Source organism: Acartia tonsa, chromosome 15 (assembly GCF_053477335.1).
Source record: "Acartia tonsa isolate MP-2025a chromosome 15, ASM5347733v1, whole genome shotgun sequence".
Classification (NCBI taxonomy): Eukaryota; Metazoa; Arthropoda; class Copepoda; order Calanoida; family Acartiidae; genus Acartia; species Acartia tonsa.
In genome coordinates, this window is record NC_137274.1 from 15,258,004 (window position 1) to 15,280,449 (window position 22,446).

The 22,446-nt window shown below is 32.6% G+C and overlaps 1 protein-coding gene across 1 annotated transcript in view; it reads right to left on the bottom strand.

Annotated features, from left to right (window-relative positions):
- LOC145306936 (uncharacterized) overlaps window positions 1–22,446 on the bottom strand; it is an 80,843-nt gene that overhangs the window by 30,547 nt on the left and 27,850 nt on the right. The window contains exons 11-21 of the mRNA XM_080149275.1: window positions 21,102–21,164; window positions 20,294–20,416; window positions 19,662–19,708; window positions 14,450–14,495; window positions 13,278–13,313; window positions 5,579–5,645; window positions 4,915–4,960; window positions 4,299–4,375; window positions 2,965–3,266; window positions 1,443–1,522; window positions 370–450 (exon numbers count right to left, since the gene is read on the bottom strand). Coding sequence (XP_080005401.1) covers window positions 370–450; window positions 1,443–1,522; window positions 2,965–3,266; window positions 4,299–4,375; window positions 4,915–4,960; window positions 5,579–5,645; window positions 13,278–13,313; window positions 14,450–14,495; window positions 19,662–19,708; window positions 20,294–20,416; window positions 21,102–21,164 — 968 coding nt within the window. The remainder of the gene's footprint in view (window positions 1–369; window positions 451–1,442; window positions 1,523–2,964; window positions 3,267–4,298; window positions 4,376–4,914; window positions 4,961–5,578; window positions 5,646–13,277; window positions 13,314–14,449; window positions 14,496–19,661; window positions 19,709–20,293; window positions 20,417–21,101; window positions 21,165–22,446) is intronic.

Below are 22,446 nucleotides of genomic sequence, written 5' to 3' on the forward strand. Positions count from 1 at the left end.
TAGATAGATCAAAAGATTGATAGATAAATAGTTGGATGGATGAATAGACATATTGATTGATCAATAGATAGACAAAGTCACTAAAAAATCAGCCACGTGACGTCATAAAAATGAGGAATTTGAGATGAGAAGTGGGAGAGAAAACACTTAAAAAGAGAAATATAATCCCTCATTTTTATGACGTCACAAGGCTGATTTTTGAGTAACTTTCTCCCCCTATCATATAGATAAATAGATGGTTGGATAAATGTATAAATACCTAATTTGCTTTATAGGAACATTTTAAAAATGAATAGATTAATAAAGACAAATTGATAGATTAATAGATAGATAGATTAACAAATAGATCTAGATAGATGGATATTATACCTTGTTTTTTGGCTTCTCTCTCTTCTGTAGAAAATATATTTTTATTTAAATCTGATGAATTTAACCAATCATTTCTATCACCTAAAATTAAAGAAACAATTAATCAATATTTTTCAATGTTATTCTAGGGATTTTTAAAAGCGAAGCTTTTCTATAATTAGGGTTGGTCAGTCCGTCCCTCCGTCCGTCATTCCGTAACGTATAGCTTTTTTTGTTAAATTAGGCATTTTAGAATTATCCTATCGATTATTCCTGCAGTAGTTAGGTACGATTTAGAAAGCGTAGCAAGTCTATAATCATTACCAGAATGTCCGTACGTCCGATTTAAACATGTGGATTTTTTTACTTTTTTACTTATAATTTTTTATGTGATAAAATCATCCAATTGATCTGATTTTTAGAATAATGATTCCTATTACAATAAGGTACAATATTTTGAGCGAATCATCTCTATAATCAAGTCCTAAAAATGTCAGTATGTCCTTAAACAGAATTCAACAAATATGTTTTAATATTTTTAACCCGTGGGAAAAATATTTGAGCGTGAGAAAAAACGTGAGAAAAAATATGTTTTAGTATAAAGAAATGTTCTATCAGGTTCAAACCTTTGCCCTTCGATAGATCTTACCTACTTTGGAAATACTGCCAGACCAATTTTAAAATTGAACACAGTAATAGTGTCTTACTGATTATGACGTAACAAAAAAAAATTAGCCAATGAGAGGCCGCTATTGACCAATGGTAAAATTTATAGTGGCCTCTCATTGGCTAATTTTTTATGTTACGTCATAATCAGTCAGACACTATTACTGTGTTCTTAAAATTCAGCCTGTGAGAAAAGATATTCAAGATTTTTTTCTTGACGCCAGCTTAGATCGATTATATTAATAAATTTTTGTTAGACGATTTTTTTCTGAAAATTTAAATAAGATATAATTTTCTATGATGAAAAAAATCTTCGAACTGAAATGGACCAAAAATAAAAAAAATATTAACAATTAAATGATAAACCTATATACTACTAGTCCCTAGATGCTAGGAGCACATCCACAAGCATGTTATAAATTACCAACCTTGATGATGGATTTTATTAATTTTATTGAGTCTCTCTTGTCTTTTCAAGTTTTCATAATTTCTTTTCTCTCTATCCAATCTAAAAATAAATTTAATTATCCATATATAATAGTAATAGAATGTCTGTCTGTTTTGCTAAAAAAACCGATATGGTTCTCCTTTACAGCAAAGCTTATCATAGTTCCTGGGAAGGTTTATCATTAGAGTAAAACACTAGAGGGAGAAAGGGTTAAATAACTGTATCTCCCCATCGCAACTGCCTTGTGCAACCTTTTTATTGGGTCATTGAAAATCAACCAATGGTGTTGCTTATATTAACACAGCCAAGAGGCAGAAAATAATTTAGAAGCAGACGAAAGAGGTCTATGAAAAAGGAAGGGAGGTAATTGTCTATATATACATTTATACTATAGAAGACCTGTTGGTTTAGGAAAATTACTCATTATGTAGTTTATGAAATTATTGGTTAAAAAGTTTCGACACAAAGATATCTAAATTCACTTTTTAAGCCAACGAATAAGACAACATCTTTATAAAACTTTGATTTACAATCCAATATCCCCTATCTTTCTAATCTTATGGGAGATATTTTGTACTGAAAGACACCATGCAAACTGTCCCAATTTTGTATAACTTTTGCGGAACAAGTTCCAGTTACGTCATACTTTCCTTTCCCGAAAAAGGGAAGTGGGGAAGAAAATCTCTTCAAAAGAGATGGGGAAAACCCCCTTTTCTCCCATCTCTTTTTTCTTCCCCCCTTCCCTTTTTTTTCTTTCCCCCTTCTCTTTTTCGGGAAAGGAAAGTATGACGTAACTGGAACTCGTTCCGCAAAAGTTATACAAAATTGGGACAGTTTGCATGGTGTCGTACTGAAAGCCTTGGGTACTGATTTAAGTAACACCCATCAGACAACATATACCTGATTTAAAGTCCTAAATGTGCATAGAGAAAAGTTGCGACTGTTAATGGTTAGAGATATTTATTGCACCATATTATAGACATTTTTCCGCAGATAGTAAATTGAAAATTATAAGATAAATTTTAGACGTTAAAACCTAGGTGTCTAAAAATTAGCTAAAAAAAACTCATATTAATTTCATGACTTTTATTTCATTACTCACTGGAAATTGTCTATAATATGAAAGGATACATGATTTTTCAGTATGACTAAGAACCAGTTCTAAATCTAGCTGATATTAATCAATGTTAAAGCTCTACTGGTAAAGGTTTTCCTAAATCTCTCACAATTGATAACAAATACTTGACGTAGCAGCAGTAGATGTCAGTTCTAAATTTGTAACTGGACAAAGTGTCTCAAAATCAGCCATGTGACATCATAAAAATTAGGAAGTGATAAAGTGGTAAAGAAAACCCCTAAGAAGAGATGGATAATTCTTTATTTTCATGACGTCACAGTGGTGATTTTTGAGATACTTTGTCCAGTTACTTAAGTCTATATTTAAAAAAAACTTGAACCTGACGCCTCCTTGACCAAAGTAAACATGAACAAAAAAACCTAACCTTTCAATCTCCTCTCTAATGTCATGAATCTGATATTCCTCTAATTCGTCATCTTTAATCTCCAGCGCGTCAGCTGACTTTGATGATGTCATAAATGCATGGCCGCCTTGCGATTGGACGGTCGTACCCAACGATGACGTAATAAGGCCGGTGGCGACGCGTGGTTGGCCCGCGATACTGGATGATGTAATAGTGTTGGTTCCACGTGGGCCGTTGTGTGTACGGGGACTGTGTACGGATGGCAGCCATCTTGGAGTGTTGTTGCCGCCAGAATTTGGTGTGTCGTTTATTTGGTTTTTCACCTAAAAGAATTTCTCTATCAAAAGGGGAATCATCTAAAAAAAATACTAATTCTATTATTTATATTGTTGTCTATAGCTCAAGATTTCAATAACTAATGAACCGATTGAGTCATTTATAATACAAAGTAGCTTGATGTCTGTCCGACTGTCCATCCCTTAAGATCTTGGTAACCACTGAACCGATTGGATTCTTCTCTTCAGGAATTATACCTGATGGTCCTTTGGTGGTTTTAGGCTATTTTCTTGGGGGGTGGGACACCCCCAACCCCCCCAAAAAATAAAAAGTCCCCATCAATTTTTTTGATGATGCAGATGATACCAACTATTTGATGCTGCACCACATGTACTACATTTTTTAAAAATTACCTAGTGGGGCATAGCCCCTAGAGGCTAGGGGCGAAGCCGCTAGTTAACATATAAAGTAGTAAGGTTTTTTTTTCTAAAGATTAAGATTTCAATAAATAGATTCATTAAAGGATGTTTAGGCTATGTTATCTATAGATATAAGTATAGGGATGGTTTTATGCTATTTTTTAAACTTTCAAAAGAAAGTTTCATTATCTTTGAGACTGTTGGACGGACAGACAAAATTAACTATAGGGTAGCTTAGCTTATAAGAAATGTTTTTATTTTGATCATGGAAAGAATACGAAGTAGCCAGTTTCGTCGCATTTTCACAGTAGCTTTTGATAGGTCATTTTAGGTTAGGTTAGGTAAGGTTAATGTTAATGATTGCCCCGCAGGGTTAAGAAATTGGACTCACATAGTTAGGGCCCCCCGCAGGGACTAGAAATAGGAGAAAATACGACGAAACCCACTACTTCGTTTTCTTTCCATGATCCTTTATTTTTTTGTTAAAAATGTTATTATTTTAAAAAAGCCTTAAATGTCACGTGTGACGTCATAAAAATCCATCTCTTTTTGTGGGGTTTCCTTTCCCACTTCTCCTCTCATCCTTCCTTTTTAGACGTATTTTTATGACGTCACACGTGACATTTTGGGCTTTCTTATTATTTTTTTTTGTTTTTATACCTGACGTTGGTTGGATTTCTTGGTTCTTTGGTTTGAGTTGAAAATATGAGGTGTTATAGATATGATTGTCACTCGTTCTAAATATAAATATCAAGTGTTATGGATATGATTGTCACTCGTTCTAAATATAAATATCAAGTGTTATGGATATGATTGTTACTCGTTCTAAAAGATTTTAATTTTATTTATTATAATTTCGATTTTTTTATGATTTCTCTAAGGAGGGTGGTGGTACCCTCCCCCAAAATAGTTATAAACCTTCCTGGGACCTATCAGAAGTTACCCTGTTAAGGAGAACCCAATCGGTTCAGCGGTTAGCAAGATAATTTGGTACAAATAAACAAACAAACAGCATTCTACTTTGTACTATAGACTACCAGCTGCGCCCCTATACCTCTAGGGTCACTTGGGGTGGAGGGAGGGTATGTTAACCCCCAAACCCTTGTAGACCCTCCCCCAAAATAGATATAAACCTCCTATGAGAATCTACATTGTAAAGGAGAACCATAATGGTTCAGCGAATAGCAAGATCCTTTAGTAAAGACAGACAGACATCCTGTTAATTTTACATAAGGATAAGAGTCATCTAGTGGCTAAAATTAAAACTAAAATTTACCTTCACCACTGGATGTACTGTTAGCTGGACTACCAGGCCGTGTGTCCTGAAAGTAGGTGTCCTAACTTTTGAATTTTTTAAAAAATAGCTAGTCGGTGTTTTTAGTGAGTAGTAGATGTAAAATTATCCATAGAATTTATATGTAGAATCCGAGTATTTGCAAACCTCTTATTTTTGAAGTAATTTCAGTTTTTAAAAAAAATTAAGTTGGTTTTAAGGTACTAAAATGCAACAAATAAAAAAGAAAATGGCCATTATGAACAAAAATAGTAAGATCTTAAATTTGACACCTTTACTTTTTAAAATTCTGTTGAGTAATTATTGGAAAAATATATTTTGTTGAACCCCGTTTAATTAAAACTTTGAACAATGGGAGCTCGTCACGAATGGATTAAAAAAATAACAAAAGTTAAGAAAATTATTATTTCCGAGGTTTTGATGGACAAATTGGGGGGAGAAGGAGTCGTCTAATCAAGATAACTCTGAAATACTTTTTTTTTGCAAATTTAATTTGCTAAATTTCATTTAGAGTAAAATTTTTGTACATCAAACCACTCTACTGGATAAAACCATTTTATTGAGTTACTTTGTCAGACATATTGACAGATGGTTCAAACTAAAGTTGTAGAGAAGCTGCGCTATTGAAAAGATTTAATGACAATACCTTTATTTCATCCACGGCGTCTAGGCTTTGTCCTGGCGAGGGGGTTTTGCTCAGGGGTGGACTCGACTCCTGATACCAGCCAAATTCAAATTTGAAATTTAGATAGGTTTAGATGTGGCCGGATATCCGGCACAACCCTAGGATTATCGAATATTTTTTTTTGTTGGGGGGGGGGTATTCATTAATTTAAGGTAAGATTGGGTTAGATAATGTTGGGTATTGGATACCCCCCCCCCCTTAACTCCAATTTACTTTAAAAAATAAGGTGTTTAAGTGCTCAACTGGCAAATTGTGGGAAAAAACCCGAGTTTTTTTCTTCATCTCAAATTTGCAATTCTCTCAAAGATTTTGTAAATTTCCTCAAATTCTAAACTTATGTTTCCACTAAAAGGGGAAAATAAAATAGCAAAAAGTCAAATAAAATGTTAGGATATAGTCCCTTTCGTGGCAATGCCCCTTAAGGGGCGATTCTTCGTATTTTTCACAGTAACCTTTCTCCTATTTCTAGCCCCTGCGGGGGAGGGTTCTAACCCTGCGGAGCCAATTGCCTAATCCTGTGGGGCAATCACCTAACCCAATATAACTTAACCTAACCTAAAATAACCTAACCTAAAATAACCTATCAAAAGCCATTTTAAAAATACGACGAATCGCCCCTTAAGGGGCGTTGCCACAAAAGGGACTATTCCCAAATGTTGCTATAACGGCATTTTTAGAAGTGCGTTAATAAAAATATTCTTAAAACACAAAGTAGAACGATGTCTATCTATCTGTCTGTTAAAAAAACCCGATGTTGGTGAGATGTAGCCGCTAGTAACATAATATTTTGTTAACTTTTGCTGCTGAGAAAAAACAGAAGAATTTATTTTATTTCCGGATTGGCAGTTTCTCAGCAAATTAGACATACACACAGATAGATAGATAGATAGATAGATAGATAGATAGATAGATAGATAGATAGATAGATAGATAGATAGATATATAGATAGATAGATAGATAGATAGATAGATAGATAGATAGATAGATAGATAGATAGATAGATAGATAGATAGATAGATAGATAGATAGATAGATAGATAGATAGATAGATAGATAGATAGATAGATAGATAGATAGATAGATAGATAGATAGATAGATAGATAGATAGATAGATAGATAGATAGATAGATAGATAGATAGATAGATAGATAGATAGATAGATAGATAGATTTTCAGATTAGATTTCAACAACAGATAAAACACATCGTATTAAATAAACAATAAAATGGAACGAAGAAATTAGACTGTAAACTAAATATATTAGTACTCAAAGTTATAAACATACTCTTTCATTTGTTAGCTTCAAAACTTTAGGTACTTAGTTGGTTAAAAAGTTAGAAGTGTTCAAGCTTTTGAACCAACAATTTTAATCTATAGAAATTTGGTAGGGGAGGCATTTTTTCTTTTTTTGTGAGAAGTGGGGGTGTCCCACCCCCACATAAAATGGCTTAAAACCACTTCATGACTACTAGTTATATTCTCTGAAGAGTAGAGCCCAATTGGTTACTGAGATCTTAAGCTTCAAATGGACAGATAGACAGACGGACGGACAGATAAAAAGTCAGAGTGATAGACAGATGAAAAGATAGACGAACAGACAAAGGGAAAGACAGACTGACAAACTGACATATGGACAGGCGGACAGACAGACATACAGACAGATGGACTTGCTGAAAGACGGACTGACAGACCGAAAGACAAACAGACGAACAGATGAAAAAAGACAGATGAACAGACAGACAGACGGACTGAGAGACAGACAGATAAACTGACACAAAAGATAGATATATATTCAAGGATAAGACAATTGCGGTAAATGATGATGAAAAAATTAACACATCTATTACAACAGGAATCATCATTTCAAGTTTAAATTGGCAACAATTAATATCAGAGCTAACCGTTAGGAACGTAAGGACGAACCGATCCCAATTATAGAAAAGCGTCACTTTTACAAATCTTATTAAGGGTTTGAATTCAATAGGATATTTTTAACATCCCTAGACTGATAATATTTCCGCGCTATCTGTTACTTAATATATAATGACACGAGCAAACCCGTAATTTAGAATAGTTATTTATCGCATCGTATTATAGACAGCTATCCGCGGATATAGAATGTACAATTATAAGATTATAATCTTATAGTTGTACATTTTTATATTCGTAGAAAGCTGGATATAATACGATGCTAGACATAGTTTTTTCGTATGGATGAGAACCGGTTCCTCCTATCCACCGGATTCGAATGAATACGATAATAGTTATTTATCGCATCGTATTATAGACAGCTTTCCGCGGATATTAAAATGAAAAATTATATAATAAACACTAAGATTGTTAGCCCCGAGGGGCCGAAAGGACGGGCTAACAAAATTAGTATTTATTTTATGATTTTTACTTTAATATTCGTAGGAAAATGTCTTTTTTTTGTAATTGTCTGTAAAACGATGATATAAATGATTTTTCAGTATGGCTGAGAACTGGATCTAATCCACCGGATATTAATATTTGAATCCATACTAGAAAAGATTTTCGGGGCATTCCCCATATTATTTTATAACAAAAAAGGACCCCCCCCCCTTCATACATTGAAAATAATAATAAGGGGGGGGGGAGGTTGGGAGAGACATGGGTTGTTCCAAAATCCCCTTGAAACCTCATTTATTGGTCAGTTCGTTCATCTAGTAGTAGGGGAGGGGACAGGGTAAAGGGGTTTAAAATGGTGTTCATTATTTTAGCCAGCTGCGAACATCCCTTTATCAAAATATATGCAAATTTATATGTTAAACAACCAAATAAAAATATATCAGGCATCTAAAGGAATAAGACAATGGCCGATAAATTTATGTAGAATTCCAATGGTGATACTCAAAATTACCTCTTTGACAGTTAAAAATTAGTTGTAGAAACGTTTGAATACTCGACTTAATGAATCAACCAATCAAAATTCACTAAGTTATTAAACGAATAAAAAAATAATATCATAAAACTAGTGTAATAACCAGCCGATTGTCCTCTCTCTCTCTCTTTGATAAAATATCGATTAGTAAAACTAAATACAACATCAAAGTAATTTAAATTTATTTAGAACAAGGATGACAACATCCATAAAAGCGAAGCACTGAAACGGTAGGACAAACGGACATTTACACTTATATAGTGTCAAAACTAAATAATCAGAATATAAATGAATAAGAATCGAAGCAAAATTGTGAGCAAATTTGTTGAAAAACTGCTTGATACAGGATAATGTTTAAGTACATACTTACATTTTTAGGACTTGATTATAGAGTTGCTATGCTTATAACATTATACTTTGTTGTCCCAGGAATCAACATACCAAAAATCAGATCAATCGGATGATTAGATCAAATAAAACATTGTTGTTAAAAAGTAAAAAAATCAACATGTTTAAAATGAACGTACGGACATTCTTGTAATGTTTATAGGGTTTCTACGCTTTCTAAATCGTACCTAACTACTAAAGGAATCACCATGCAAAGTTTTAAATCGATAGGACAATTCTAACATGCCTAAATTAATGTATGTGACGGACGTATGGACGGAACGACCCTAATTATAGAAAAGCTACGCTATTAAAAATAAATTTAGAGGGGGGGGGGGGGGGGGTGGTTACTGGGGTCGATAAAGACTTTGAGGGAAAATGACAGTTTTGATTCTAAGAATAAGCCAATAATGATTATAGGGTGGAGATTTGAATTTTGTAGTTTTTGATTGATTTGGTTTTTTGTGTGGTGTGTATATGTTCGTGTGTTTAGATTTGTATGTAGGTGTGTGTGTTTGTATGTGTGTGTTTGTATGTATGTGTATATGTGTGTGTGTATGTGAGTGTGTGTATATATGTGTGTGTGAGTTTTTTTGTGTGTGTGAGTGTGTATATTTCATGAATATAGACACATGCATAGGGTTTTGTAAAAAATTTTAGACCCCCAATTTTTGTCATCACCCTTACAGTGGAGTTTGATGGGGGTTTACTTTAAATTTGACAAAACCCCTACCCTAATCTGTTTAGGGGGGTGTACCAAGGAATTACCCCTTAGAGGGGTGTATATAAACTTCATAAGACTGAATGTTAGAGGGTTGCAGTGGTTGACTTTTCATTTTAACACCCCTCTTGGCTGTTAAGGGGGGTGTACCAAGGGAGTAACCATTGGAGGGGTGTATGTTAATTACATTAATCCGAATGTAAGGGGGTTGGATGGGTTACTTTTTATCTTGACAACCCCCTTGGCTGTTTAGGGGTGTTTACCAAGGGATTAACCTTTGGCTGTTTTAGGAGGGTGTTCCAAGGAAATACCCCTTGTAGGGGTGTATTTTTACTGCATTAAACTCAATGTTAGAGGGTTGCAGTGGTTACTTTTCATTTTGACACCCCTTATGGCTGTTTAGGGGGGTGTACCATGGGAGTAACTTTTAAAATCCCATATACAATAAGGCGGGTTGATTTTCAACTTTTTTGGAATTTCACATTTTTTCACATTGGCAAGGGTTACTGGGCCTATATAAAACCCTGTGAAACTTATAACAGGTTTTTAAATCCAAAAACAACGGGCGCCCGGGGGGAAATAAAAAGTGCCCACCCCCTTATAAAACCAAAAATTGAAATTCCTTCAAACACAGGCATGTTGCATATCAAAATGACCGCATTGAAATGCTGATTATGAATCTGAAAACAGTTGTGAAAAATATTGCTCCTAGTTCGAATAAGAGCTCATTAAGTACCTAAAAAGGCTGATTTAGTCAAAAATGTTCATTTTGGTAGGTTATTTGAAAATCATTTCAGACTGAATTAATATTTTTCAAAACGGTTTTCAGATCTGTAATCAGCATTTCAATGCGGTCATTTTGATATGCAACATGCCTGTGTTTGAAGGAATTTAAATTTTTGGTTTTATAAGGGGGCGGGCACATTTTATAACCCCCGCGCGCCCGTTGTTTTTGGATTAAAAAACCTCTTTCAAATTTCACAGGGTTTTATATTGGCCCAGTAACCCTTGCCAATGTGAAAAAATGTGAAATTCCAAAAAAGTTGGAAATCAACCCGCCTTAATATACAACCCCCTACTCCAAGATTTGAACATTAGAATCAATTAGTTAAAAACTTGATATTAAAATATCTTTCATGTTTACAAAGAACATTGCTCTTTAGACACATTCTAGAACTCCCAACATTACTTATACGTAACACCCAGCGAGGGAGGGAACATTGGACTGTAAATTAAACTGGTATCCAAGGTTATATAATTATTCGTTGACTGAAAAACTTTGGGTACTTTTATTATATTGTGGTAGTTTAACTTTTCAGTTAATAATGATGATCTTATTGGGGATACCCATCAATTTATCGTTCATTGTCTTATCCCTTAAGATCCCTGATAATTTAAATCAAAACTATTGAAGTACTGAATTTTAGTTTCCGAAAGTGTACCTAGCTTCCACGTTCTATCTTAATATTTACTACTAGCTAAAAAAAAGTTCAAACTTCAAAAAAATCTAAATTTGAAAAATTAAAATTTTGAATGTATATATAATGTATAAATCGTTTATACATTATTAGCTTTTCCCTTTGAACGGAGTAGCTGAAAATAGCGTTTGCAATAGTTGGGTTATCTGCTGTACAACTTCGGAAATTAGGGAAGAAATAGGCAATCAATTTTCAACACATCAAAATATTGGATGGTAAAAATACTCATTATAAAATATATAAAGCCAAGGATCTAAAGGGATAAGACAATGGACGATAAACTAATAATAAGCAACAATTCTTTATATAAATACTAGCAGCTTCGCCCCTAGCCTCTAGGGGCTATGCCCCAAGACGTAATCTAAAAAATGCTGCAAACACCTATTTTAAATTAACTGCCTAAAAAAATTGGGGGAATTTTTTTTTAGGGTGTTTGGATGTCCCACCCCCAAGAAAATAGCCTAAAACCAACACAGGACCAGTAGGTAAATTCCCTGAGGAGTCAATCGGTTCAGTTGTTACCGAGATCTTGAGGAACGTACAGACGGACGGAAAGACGGACGGACAGACCGACTGACAGACATCATTCTACTTTGTATTTTAGATGTAGTAAATAGATAGATAGATAGAAAAATAGATTGAAAGCTAGAATAGAGTTATCCATCGCGTTGTATTCCTCGCATATAAAAATAAAAAAAAATAAGTTTAAAACCAGTTTTTTTAGCCATGCGGGTAATATTTATGGTAAATTGTCTGTAATACGATCGATGCTATATATGATTTTTCAGTATGGATGTGAACCGCTTCTAATCCAGCGGATATTAATCGGTTTTTGAAGCCATACTGTCAAATATCTTTCAAATTTAAACTAAATGAAAAAAAATCGGAATTACCAAAAATTCTATTTTTTTCTCCATAATCTGCATCTAATGGCATAAGACATTGTACAATAAATTGATGTACATTGCCAATTATGATACACAAAATAACTTCAACCTTTTTAACCAACTAATATTTACTAAAAATCTACTTTTTTCCCATCGTGTCTGAGATAATCAAAAACGCGTTCGACGCATTAGGTACGCATTATTTGCGTATAATTTTAACCACGAATAAAGGTATGACGCTTTTTATGAGAGAGAGAGAGAGAGAGAGAGAGAGAGAGAGAGAGAGAGAGAGAGAGAGAGAGAGAGAGAGAGAGAGAGAGAGAGAGAGAGAGAGAGAGAGAGAGAGAGAGAGAGAGAGAGAGAGAGTTTAATACACTAGTCAATAAAAAAACTTTTCTTATTCGTTGGCTTAACAACTTTGGGGACTTTAAGTGAATTTTGATAGGTTGGTTCATTAAGTTGAGTGTCCTTTCGAACGTTTCACCTTTCATTATAATCTATAGAGGGGGTCATTTTGTGTATCATCATTGGGGATGTACCTAAATTATCGAATATTGTCTTATCCCTTTCAACCTTATGATCATATGATGTTAAATTTAGGCATGTTAGAATTGACCTATCGCTTTCAACCAATTCTTTCAACGATTTTGAGTTTTAACTTAGGAGGGGATGGGATATTGGACTGTAAATTACACTGGTACCCAAAGTTTTATAATCCCGCTTTCTTATTCTCTGAAACTTTGGATACTTTACTCAAATTTTTATTAATTGGTTCTAACTTTTCAACCAATAATTTATAGAAGGGATATTTATGTTTATCATCATTGGAGATAAACTTAAATTTATCGTCCATTGTTTAATAATTAAAGACTGAGGTGGATTCTTAAAAATAATTAGGGCCGCTGCTAACTGGCAAGGCAAAATTATTTTGGAAAAAAAATCTACAAAAATTGAACAAAATCTTATGTTAATAACCTGTTTATGATTTTATTTAATTTTTGCAGATTTTTTATACTGTTTTGGAGGATTTTTCACAAAAATAATTTTTCCTCACCAACAAGCAGCGGCCCTAATTTTTAAAAAGAATCCACCTCTGATTAAATTTGTTTCATAAAATAAGTAACTCTATTTTGATTTATTCAAAAATTATTAATCAAAAAGTCCCCTTCGCTTTTATGGATGTTGTCATCCTTTTTTTTTTACAATTTTACTGCTGTAAATAGCATTAAACATGCCTACAGCCAATATTGTTTTAATAATGAATTTTTAAAATCTGAATTAGTTCCTTTGATTGTACTCCAGCTGAAGGACTACTGTAGCCTAGTTTCATAGAATAATTACATTTAGAATATAATATAGGTAGTTAGTTTAGTCTACATAAAATAATAAGTAATAAAATATAATATAGGTAGTTAGTATAGTCTACATAAAACAATAATTAATAGAATATAATATAGGTAGTTAGTATAGTATACATATAATAATAAGTCATAGAATATAATATAGGTAGTTAGAATAGTCTACATATAATAATAATTAATGGAATATAAAATAGGTAGTTAGTATAGTCTACATAGAATATTAAGTAATAGAATATAATATAGGTAGTTAGTATAGTCTACATAGAATAATAATTAATAGAATAATAAATAGGTAGTTAGTATAGTCTACATAGAATAATAAGTAATATAATATAATATAGGTAGTTAATATAGTCTACATAGAATAATAATTAATAGAATACAATATAGGTAGTTAGTATAGTCTACATAGAATAATAAGTAATAGAATATAATATAGGTAGTTAGTATAGTTACATAAAATAATAAGTAATACAATACAATATAGGTAGTTAGTATAGTCTACATAGAATAATAATTAATAGAATATAATATAGGTAGTTAGTATAGTCTACAATAGTCTACGCAGAATAATAAGTAATAGAATATAATATAGGTAGTTAGTATAGTCTACATAGAAAAATAAGTACTAGAATATAATACAGGTAGTTAGTATAGTCTACATAGAATAATAATTGATAGAATATAATATAGGTAGTTAGTATAGTATACATAGAATAATAATTAATAGAATATAATATAGGTAGTTAGTATAGTCTACAATAGTCTACGCAGAATAATAAGTAATAGAATATAATATAGGAAGTTAGTATATTCTACATAGAAAAATAAGTACTAGAATATAATACAGGTAGTTAGTATAGTATACATAGAATAATAATTAATATAATATAATATAGGTAGTTAGTATAGTCTACATAGAATAATAAGTAATATAATATAATATAGGTAGTTAGTATAGTCTACATAGAATAATAAGTAATATAATATAATATAGGTAGTTAGTATAGACTACATAGAATAATAAGTAATAGAATATTGTAGAAGAGTAGAATGTAATACAGGTAGTTTCTATAGCCTAATTATTCTATCTTCCTGAAGTGCTGGAATTTGCAGAGTGCGTCGGCGAACTTGTTCTTTCTAATAATAAAGAAAAATAAGTATATATAGATAGATAGATAGATACATAGAAAAATAGATAGATAGATAGATAGATAGATAGATAGATAGATAGATAGATAAATAGATAGATAGATAGATAGATAGATAGATAGATAGATAGATAGATAGATAGATAGATAGATAGATAGATAGATAGATAGATAGATAGATAGATATAGAAATATATATTAAAAGTAAATTGGATCTTTTGACGTTGGGGGCAAATTAACAAAATTTTGGGTTACCCCTCAAATTTATCTCAGAGGGGTATCACCCCCTTACCAACTCCCCCGTGCTAAAAATGAATGTTAATTATAGGATTTGTTTTGCTTCATCAAATAATTTCCACGGAGGGTGAGGATATTGGTACCCAAAGTTAAACTCTCTTTTTTGGGTACTTAAGTCAAATTCTGTTCAGGTGCTTCATAATTAAAAGTGTCCAAATTTTTCAACCATTAACTTTAATGGAGTAATTTTCTTTAATATTATTTGTTAATTACATCAATTCATTTTCCAGTGTCTTATCCCTTAAGATCTCTGAATAATTTCACATACTGCTAGAGAATATGAAAAGTTGTGGGTTAGAAAACAAAAAAAACACCTTTTGAAAAATTATGTTCCTGAAAAAATACCCTTTACAATTAAGCTTCTCATAAAGCTTGGGAAGGTTTATAATTATTTTGGGTACTACGATCTTCCAAAGAGAAATCGCCCCTTGTTAAGAAATGAATCCCCTCTCCAAATATTTTGTAAACTAAAATTGGAAAAGGAGGTTAGGGTAGACTTTAATTACCCATTTCACATAGTAATATCATATCTCCGGGGGTTTTTACACCCCTAAATTCAGATCATAATCGAGTTAGTAGTAAAACCTCTACCAGTATTGCCATGTACTAAAAGAGGTGTACTAAGCTCTACTATCCTTGTACCATAAACTATTCTTACCTTATCCTATATTATTATCATAAATTGTATATTGATAGTTAAATTAATGAAATACATACATATATACATACAATATCCAATAAAAAAAAATAATAGGTTATAGTATCAGTCCAACGCCGAGTCAAAACTAAAGACGTTATAAATGGTTCTTTCTATTAAATAGTAAGAGTAAAGGAAATGCCTTGGCTCAATAACAGGCGCATCTCATTGCAAAGCATAGTTGGGCTCTTTAATTTCTTAAATAAAATAATTTGAAAATATTCAGAGAGGGAAGAGACATTGGGCTGTAATTTACACTGGTACCCAAAGTTTAATAACCACGTTATATTGATTAATTGTTTCCAAACTTTTCAACCAATAATTTTACCTAAAAAATGGGTAATTTTGTTTATTATCATTGGTGATGAAAATCAATTTCATTGTCTATTGTCTTATCCATAAAAGTAGGATTTTTTAGGGTATTTAATATCTGATTTTTTTTAGACTCCAAGCCCATAGTGGACAAAACATTTAAAAACCGATCTCTTACCAAAACTGTATTCATACTCTTTGTCAAAATAATTGAATAAAAAAACAATTTTAGAATTTTTATTTGGACTCATAAAAAGTCATTCCCGCCAGAAAGATAGGGAGGGGACAATGGGCTGTTTATTACACTAGTCCCCAAAGTATTATTAAAATGTTTTCTTATTCGTTGGTTTAACATCTTTGGGGACTTTGGTATGGTTTTGATTGGTTGGTTTAGTGTTCAAACGTTTCAACCACTAATTGTAATCTAGAGAAGGAGCAGTTCTGTATATATCATGGGGGATGTACATCAATTTATTGGCCATTGTCTTATCCCTTTAGATCCCTGCAATGTTCCCGCGATTTGTTGTCTCATTTAATTCAGTAACTTAGATTGATGCTGCATATCAGGGATCTAAAGGGATAAGACAATGGACGATAAATTGATATCTTTGATATATTTGATAACCCAATTTCTTATTTTAGATTTTAAAAGAAAAAGTAAAAAAAAATATTTTTGGGGATGGAATTTTGTTTTTTTGGGGGGGGTATTTTTCATTTTTTTTTGGGGGGGGGGTGAGAGTGTCTCATCCCCCCAAGAAAATAGTTATAAACCTTCCCGGACCTATGAGAAGCTACCCTGTTAAGGAGAATCCAATCGGTTTAGCGGTTAGCGAGATCCTTCGGTACAGACATAAAGATACACAAACAGACAAACATCCTGTTACTTTAGTATAAGGATATCAAATAATTAACAGTTAAAGAGTCTGTAACAACCAAATAAAATTTAATAGAAGTAGGAAAAGTTTTTGAGCTTACGAATAAAAATACGTGGTTATAAAACTTTGGGTACCAGTGTAATTTACAGTCCAAAGTCTTCTCCCTTCCCTTATTTATTAGAGTAAAATACTAGAGGGAGAAAGGGTCATATAACTGTATCTCCCCATCGAAACCACCTTGTGCAACCTTTTTATTGGGTCATTGAAAATCAACCAATAGTGTCGCTTATATTAACAGGGCCAAGTAGCAGAAAATAATTAAGAAGCAGACGAAAGAGATCTTTGAAAAAGGAAGGGAGGTGGTTGTCTATATATACATCTGTACTATAGATCTGTTACTTATTTGATATACACTACAAATTAAAATAATTTAAAAACACTATGTATGATTATAATTATGTCGATGTTAAAAACGTAAACCACCATTCTAGTTTCGTCTCTCTTGAAAGTGGAATGGTACATTCAAAAATCGTATAGGCCTTGATGATATCATCACCAAGAGAGGGGAAAGTGGAATAGTAGATTACCCTTTTTAGAGGGTCAAAACCGTAATCATAGATTATATTTCTGCTTCTATAAAAATGGATTCAACTCCCCAACTGTATTACGTTGATGTTAAAAAAGTAAACCAACATTCCAGTTTCGTCTCATTTAAAAGTGGAATGGTACATTACAAAATCGTATCGCCGTTGATGATATCATCACCAAGAGAGGGGAAAGTGGAATCATACATTACCTTTTTTTAGGGGGACAAAACTGTAATCATAGATTATATTTCTGCTTCTATAAAAATTTGAATTTGAAAGTGGAATGGTACATTACAAAAATCATATCGGCCTTAATGATATCATTATGAAGAGAGGCAAAATTGGAATGGTTAATTACAAAAATCATATCGGCCTCGATGATATCATCACCAAGAGAGAGGAAAGTAGAATGGTAGATTACGTTTTTTAGAGGGTCAAAACCGTAATCATAGATTATATTTCTGATTCTATAAAAATGGACCAGCTTTATTATGTTGATGTTAAAAAAGTAAACCACCATTCCAGTTTCGTCTCTTTTGAAAGTGGAATGGTACATTACAAAAATCATATCGGCCTTGATGATATCATCACCAAGAAAGGGAAAAGTGGAATAGTAGATTTCCTTTTTCAAAGGGACTTAAATGTTACTAAAATGCTTTTTATAAAAAATGTTTACATAATAGCGACACAACTTTTTAACAGGGAATTTCAATACAGGGATCTAAAGGGATAAGTCATTGGCCGATCAATTGATGTACATCCCCAATGATGATACACAAAAAAATTACCCTTTTGTAGATTATAATTAATGGTCGAAACGTTAGGACACTCAACTTAATGAAAAAACCAATCAAAATTTAATAAAAGTCCCAAAAGTTGTTAAGCCAACGAATAAAAAAGCATTATTATAAAACTTTGGGGACTAGTGTATACAATGAAGATGCCCAATGTCCCCTTCCTCAAGCGTACAAATCTGTCATGGTTAGAAATGACAGAAAAAAATAAATATTCAATTTTTTTTTAGCGAAGCTACTCTATAAGTTCAAGTGTCAGTCAGTCCGTCCATCTGTAAGAAAAGTAATTTTTTAGCCACAAGATTTTTTTCTGAAGTTTCTTAAATCTCGACAACTTATGCACCGATTGGATTCTCTATTTTTAGGTTAGTTTCACATAGGTTCTCTGGTGGTTTTAGGCTTTTTTATTTTCAGATTCAAGTCTTAGAATGGTATTTTTTTAACCTTTTTCGGCCCCTAAAGAGTCTTTAGATGCTAGGTACGGTGCGAATTCTAAGTAAAGCAATAAGCATCCATTATATAATTTACTTTATCTGTTAGTTTGTCGGTAATGCTTAATTTATTTCTATATAATAGTGTATTATTTCAAAATATCATATTCTTTTCTCTCTTTCTTTTTTACTATCGGCTACGCCCCTAGAGGCCTCTAGGGACACGTAAAATTGTTTATTTCCGATCTATTTTAAAATCAGCTATCTACCAAAAATATTTTTCTCGCCGATATATATATGGTGTTTGTTATGTTTTTAGCTAATTTCAAAAATGCTTTTTTTATTTTTATTAATTTTTGTTGATTTTTCTGGGGAGGGTGGTTGTACCCTCCCCCAAAATAGTTATAAACCTTCCAGGGACCTATGAGAATCTACCCTGTTAAGGAGAACTTGATCAGTTCAGCGGTTAGCGAGATCCTTCGGTACAGACAGACACACAGGTAAGCACACATCCTGTTACTTTATTATAAGACTAGCGGCTACGCCCCCTAGAGGCCTCTAGGGGCACTTGAGGAGGGGGGAGTCGAATTTGATAACCCAATTTCTTATTTTAGATTTAAAAAAAAAAGTAAAAAAAAAATAGTTTGGGGGTTGGAAATTTTTTTTTTTTTTCTTCTTCTTCCCCCATCATTTTTAATTTTAATTAAAAAAATAAAAAAATAGTTATAAACCTTCCCATCACCTATGTCCCAATATGAGAAGCTATATTGTACAGGAGAAACATATCATTTCAAGATCCTTCGGAACACAGAGAAAGAGAGAGACAGACATCCTGGTACTTTTATATAAGGATGATAACTTAGAATATGCTTTATAACTCACATATTCCGTTTGTCCTTTTATAATTAGCTTCGCCACTTATGGATGTTGTCATCCTTTAGAGAAATTTTTTTACATAATTTTTTGACAAAAAAAAAGTAAAATGAACCAGGAAAAAAATCTACAAGAAAAGCGAAATATGGGATTCAGTACTTTTTTAGGTACCTTTCAAATTGGATGGCTCCTGGTGTCGCAATGATTGATGTATAATAGTTATTTTTATTAATAGATAGATATATAGATTGATATTTATATAGATAGATAGAAAATTGAAAATAAATACCTTCGTTTTTCCCCTTATTTTTTCTAACAGGTTTACTTGGAGCCGTTCTGAAATTTTAATAAACATAAAATATACATAAGTTACATTATTTAGGAAGAAAGAGAGAGAAAGAGAGAGAGAGAGAGAGAGAGAGAGAGAGAGAGAGAGAGAGAGAGAAAGCGAGAGAGAGAGAGAGAGAGAGAGAGAGAGAGAGGGAGAGAGAGAGAGAGAGAGAGAGAGAGAGAGAGAGAGAGAGAGAGAGACACAGAGAGAGACAGAGAGAGAGAGAGACAGAGAGAGAAGAGAGAGAGAGAGAGAGAGAGAGAGAGAGAGAGAGAGAGAGAGAGAGAGAGAGAGAGCGAGAGAGAGACAGAGCGAGAGAGATAGAGAGAGAGAGAAAGAGAGAGAGAGAGAGAGAGAGAGAGAAAGAGAGAGAGAAAGAGAGAGAGAGAGAGAGAGAGAGAGAGAGAGAGAGAGATAGATAGATAGATAGATAGAGAGAGAGAGAGAAAGAGAGAGAGAGAGAGAGAGAGAGAGAGAGAGCGAGAGAGAGATAGATAGAGAGAGATAGAGATAAAGAGAAAGAGAGACATATTATCAAAAAAATAAATTAAGCCTTCTACCTCTAATAGCAGCCTATAAAAAAGACAAACCTGTTATTGGCTTTTCTATATTGTCCCACATATTTCTTATTGATATTGTTGTTTAATGTTTTGGATCTTGCGGGGAGCTCTGTTTGAGTCCCACTACTCTTCTCCTCTTTAAAACTTTCAACCCTGTAATAGATAGATAGATAGATTTGTTATTTAATACCTATATTTGGGACAACTTTTTTTTTATAAAATCTTCCAATTTTTAAAATTTACAAATTGGCTTGCTTTATTGCATATATATATATAATAGCGGCTTCGCTATTTGCGGGGTCTAGGATAGATTTTTTTATACACATAGATAACAGAGGCCTTTAGAAGTAGCTGGACAAAGTGTCTCAAAAATCAGTTACATGACGTCATAAAAATGAGAGAGATGAGAGGAGAAAAGGAAAGAAATCCTCTAAAAAAGAGATGGAAAATTCCTCACAAGGCGGATTTCGAAGAAGTCTTCAAAGACAAATAATATAGGGTGTTCTTTTTTTCCCGTAATGTAATAACTATCGACGGGCGATGAAATTTGAGACGAATTTATTTAACGATATGATTTTTATAAAGTTAACCTTACTAAAAGAATTCCATAACTAACTTAATATATGTTTTGTCATATGCTTCACATTGAACGAGGGAAATATTTTTAATCAAATTAATTTACCCAGGAAAAGTTTAGTCCTAAAATGCAACAATCTATAGCTGACTCATAATAAAAAAAATATGCCCCTATGTCACAAAAAGTGTACACAATTTTAACCAATGAGAACTCTTGTATGTTCCTTTAGTATTCTCCTATTGGTGGAATCAATTTGCCTACCTTAAGCTCAGTTTGCCACTTGAACTAACTCTACTGTTTGATTTCTTCAATGGTGCAGATTTCCTAAAAAATAGTATAACATATATCAGGGAGATAGGGGACATTGAGCTGTTTATTACACTAGTCCTCAAACGTTTTATGATAACGTTTTTTTAACCTTGACTAAACACTTTTGGGCTAATTTTAGTGAATTTTGATTGGTTGAGTGACCCAACGTTTCCACCACTAATTGCAATCTATAGAAGGTATTTTTTGTGGATCACCACTGTGGATGTACATCAATTTGTCGACCATTGTCTTATCCCTTTAGAATTCTGATAACATATATTCCAGTATGGCTCCGAAGCTGTTTGTTACCGGTGTTAGTTATACTTAAAAATCATGTATAGCATCATCTTTCAGACAATTTTCCACGAATATCAAAATATAAGTCATAAAATTAAAACAGTTTTGTTAGTCTTACAATTTTTCATTTTGATATCTGCGGAAAGCTGTCTAAAATATGGTGCTATTCATCAAAACTTTAGTCGGAAATGTCCACCCGTCCGTCTGTAAGAAATGGAATAAGGGAGAAAAATGGGGTATTCCTATCCTATCATGAATAAATGATGAGCTATCGCTCCATCATTTATTCCCTCGGGTAAAAAATATTCATTCCTAAACAAAAAACTGGATAGGAATATCATTCTCAATTAAGCAAAAACTCATTTTTATGCTAAAATGTGGTTTAATTTTTTAAATTTAATTTTCATTTTTTTCACTGTTGTGTTTTAATTGAACATTAAAATTAAAAATAAAAAAAATCTTCCAAATTAAATAGAAAAAATCTTTGAATTATTGGTCAATTTAAGTTCAAAGATTTTTTTCATAGTAAAAATTTAATTTTGAAATAAAAATTTCAGAAAAAAATTATCATAATCCCAGATGGCGTCAATACATGTAAAATAATATTTTCAAAACAGAAAATTCAAACTTGAATATTTTTTTTCACAGATTGAATTTTAAAAATCGGTCAGACAGTTTTTCCAAACTCGGGAAGATCTATCGAATGGAAAAGGTTTGAAACCGATAGAACATTTCTTTATACTAAAACATATTTTTTCTCCTGTTTTTTCCCACAGTTCCAAAAAATGATACCGGGGAGAAAAATGACTACCTCGGGGAGAAAAAAAGAATATTTACATCCACTATTTAAGGGGTCCTTTATGTGAGAATGAATATTCTTAGATTTCTTTACCTGGCTAAAATACTGCTTCAAAGCGCTCGGACTGCAATTGATTGATTTAGTTCTAGCGCTAATAGCAGCTGAATACCCATTGAGTTTCGGACGGACGGATGGACAGAC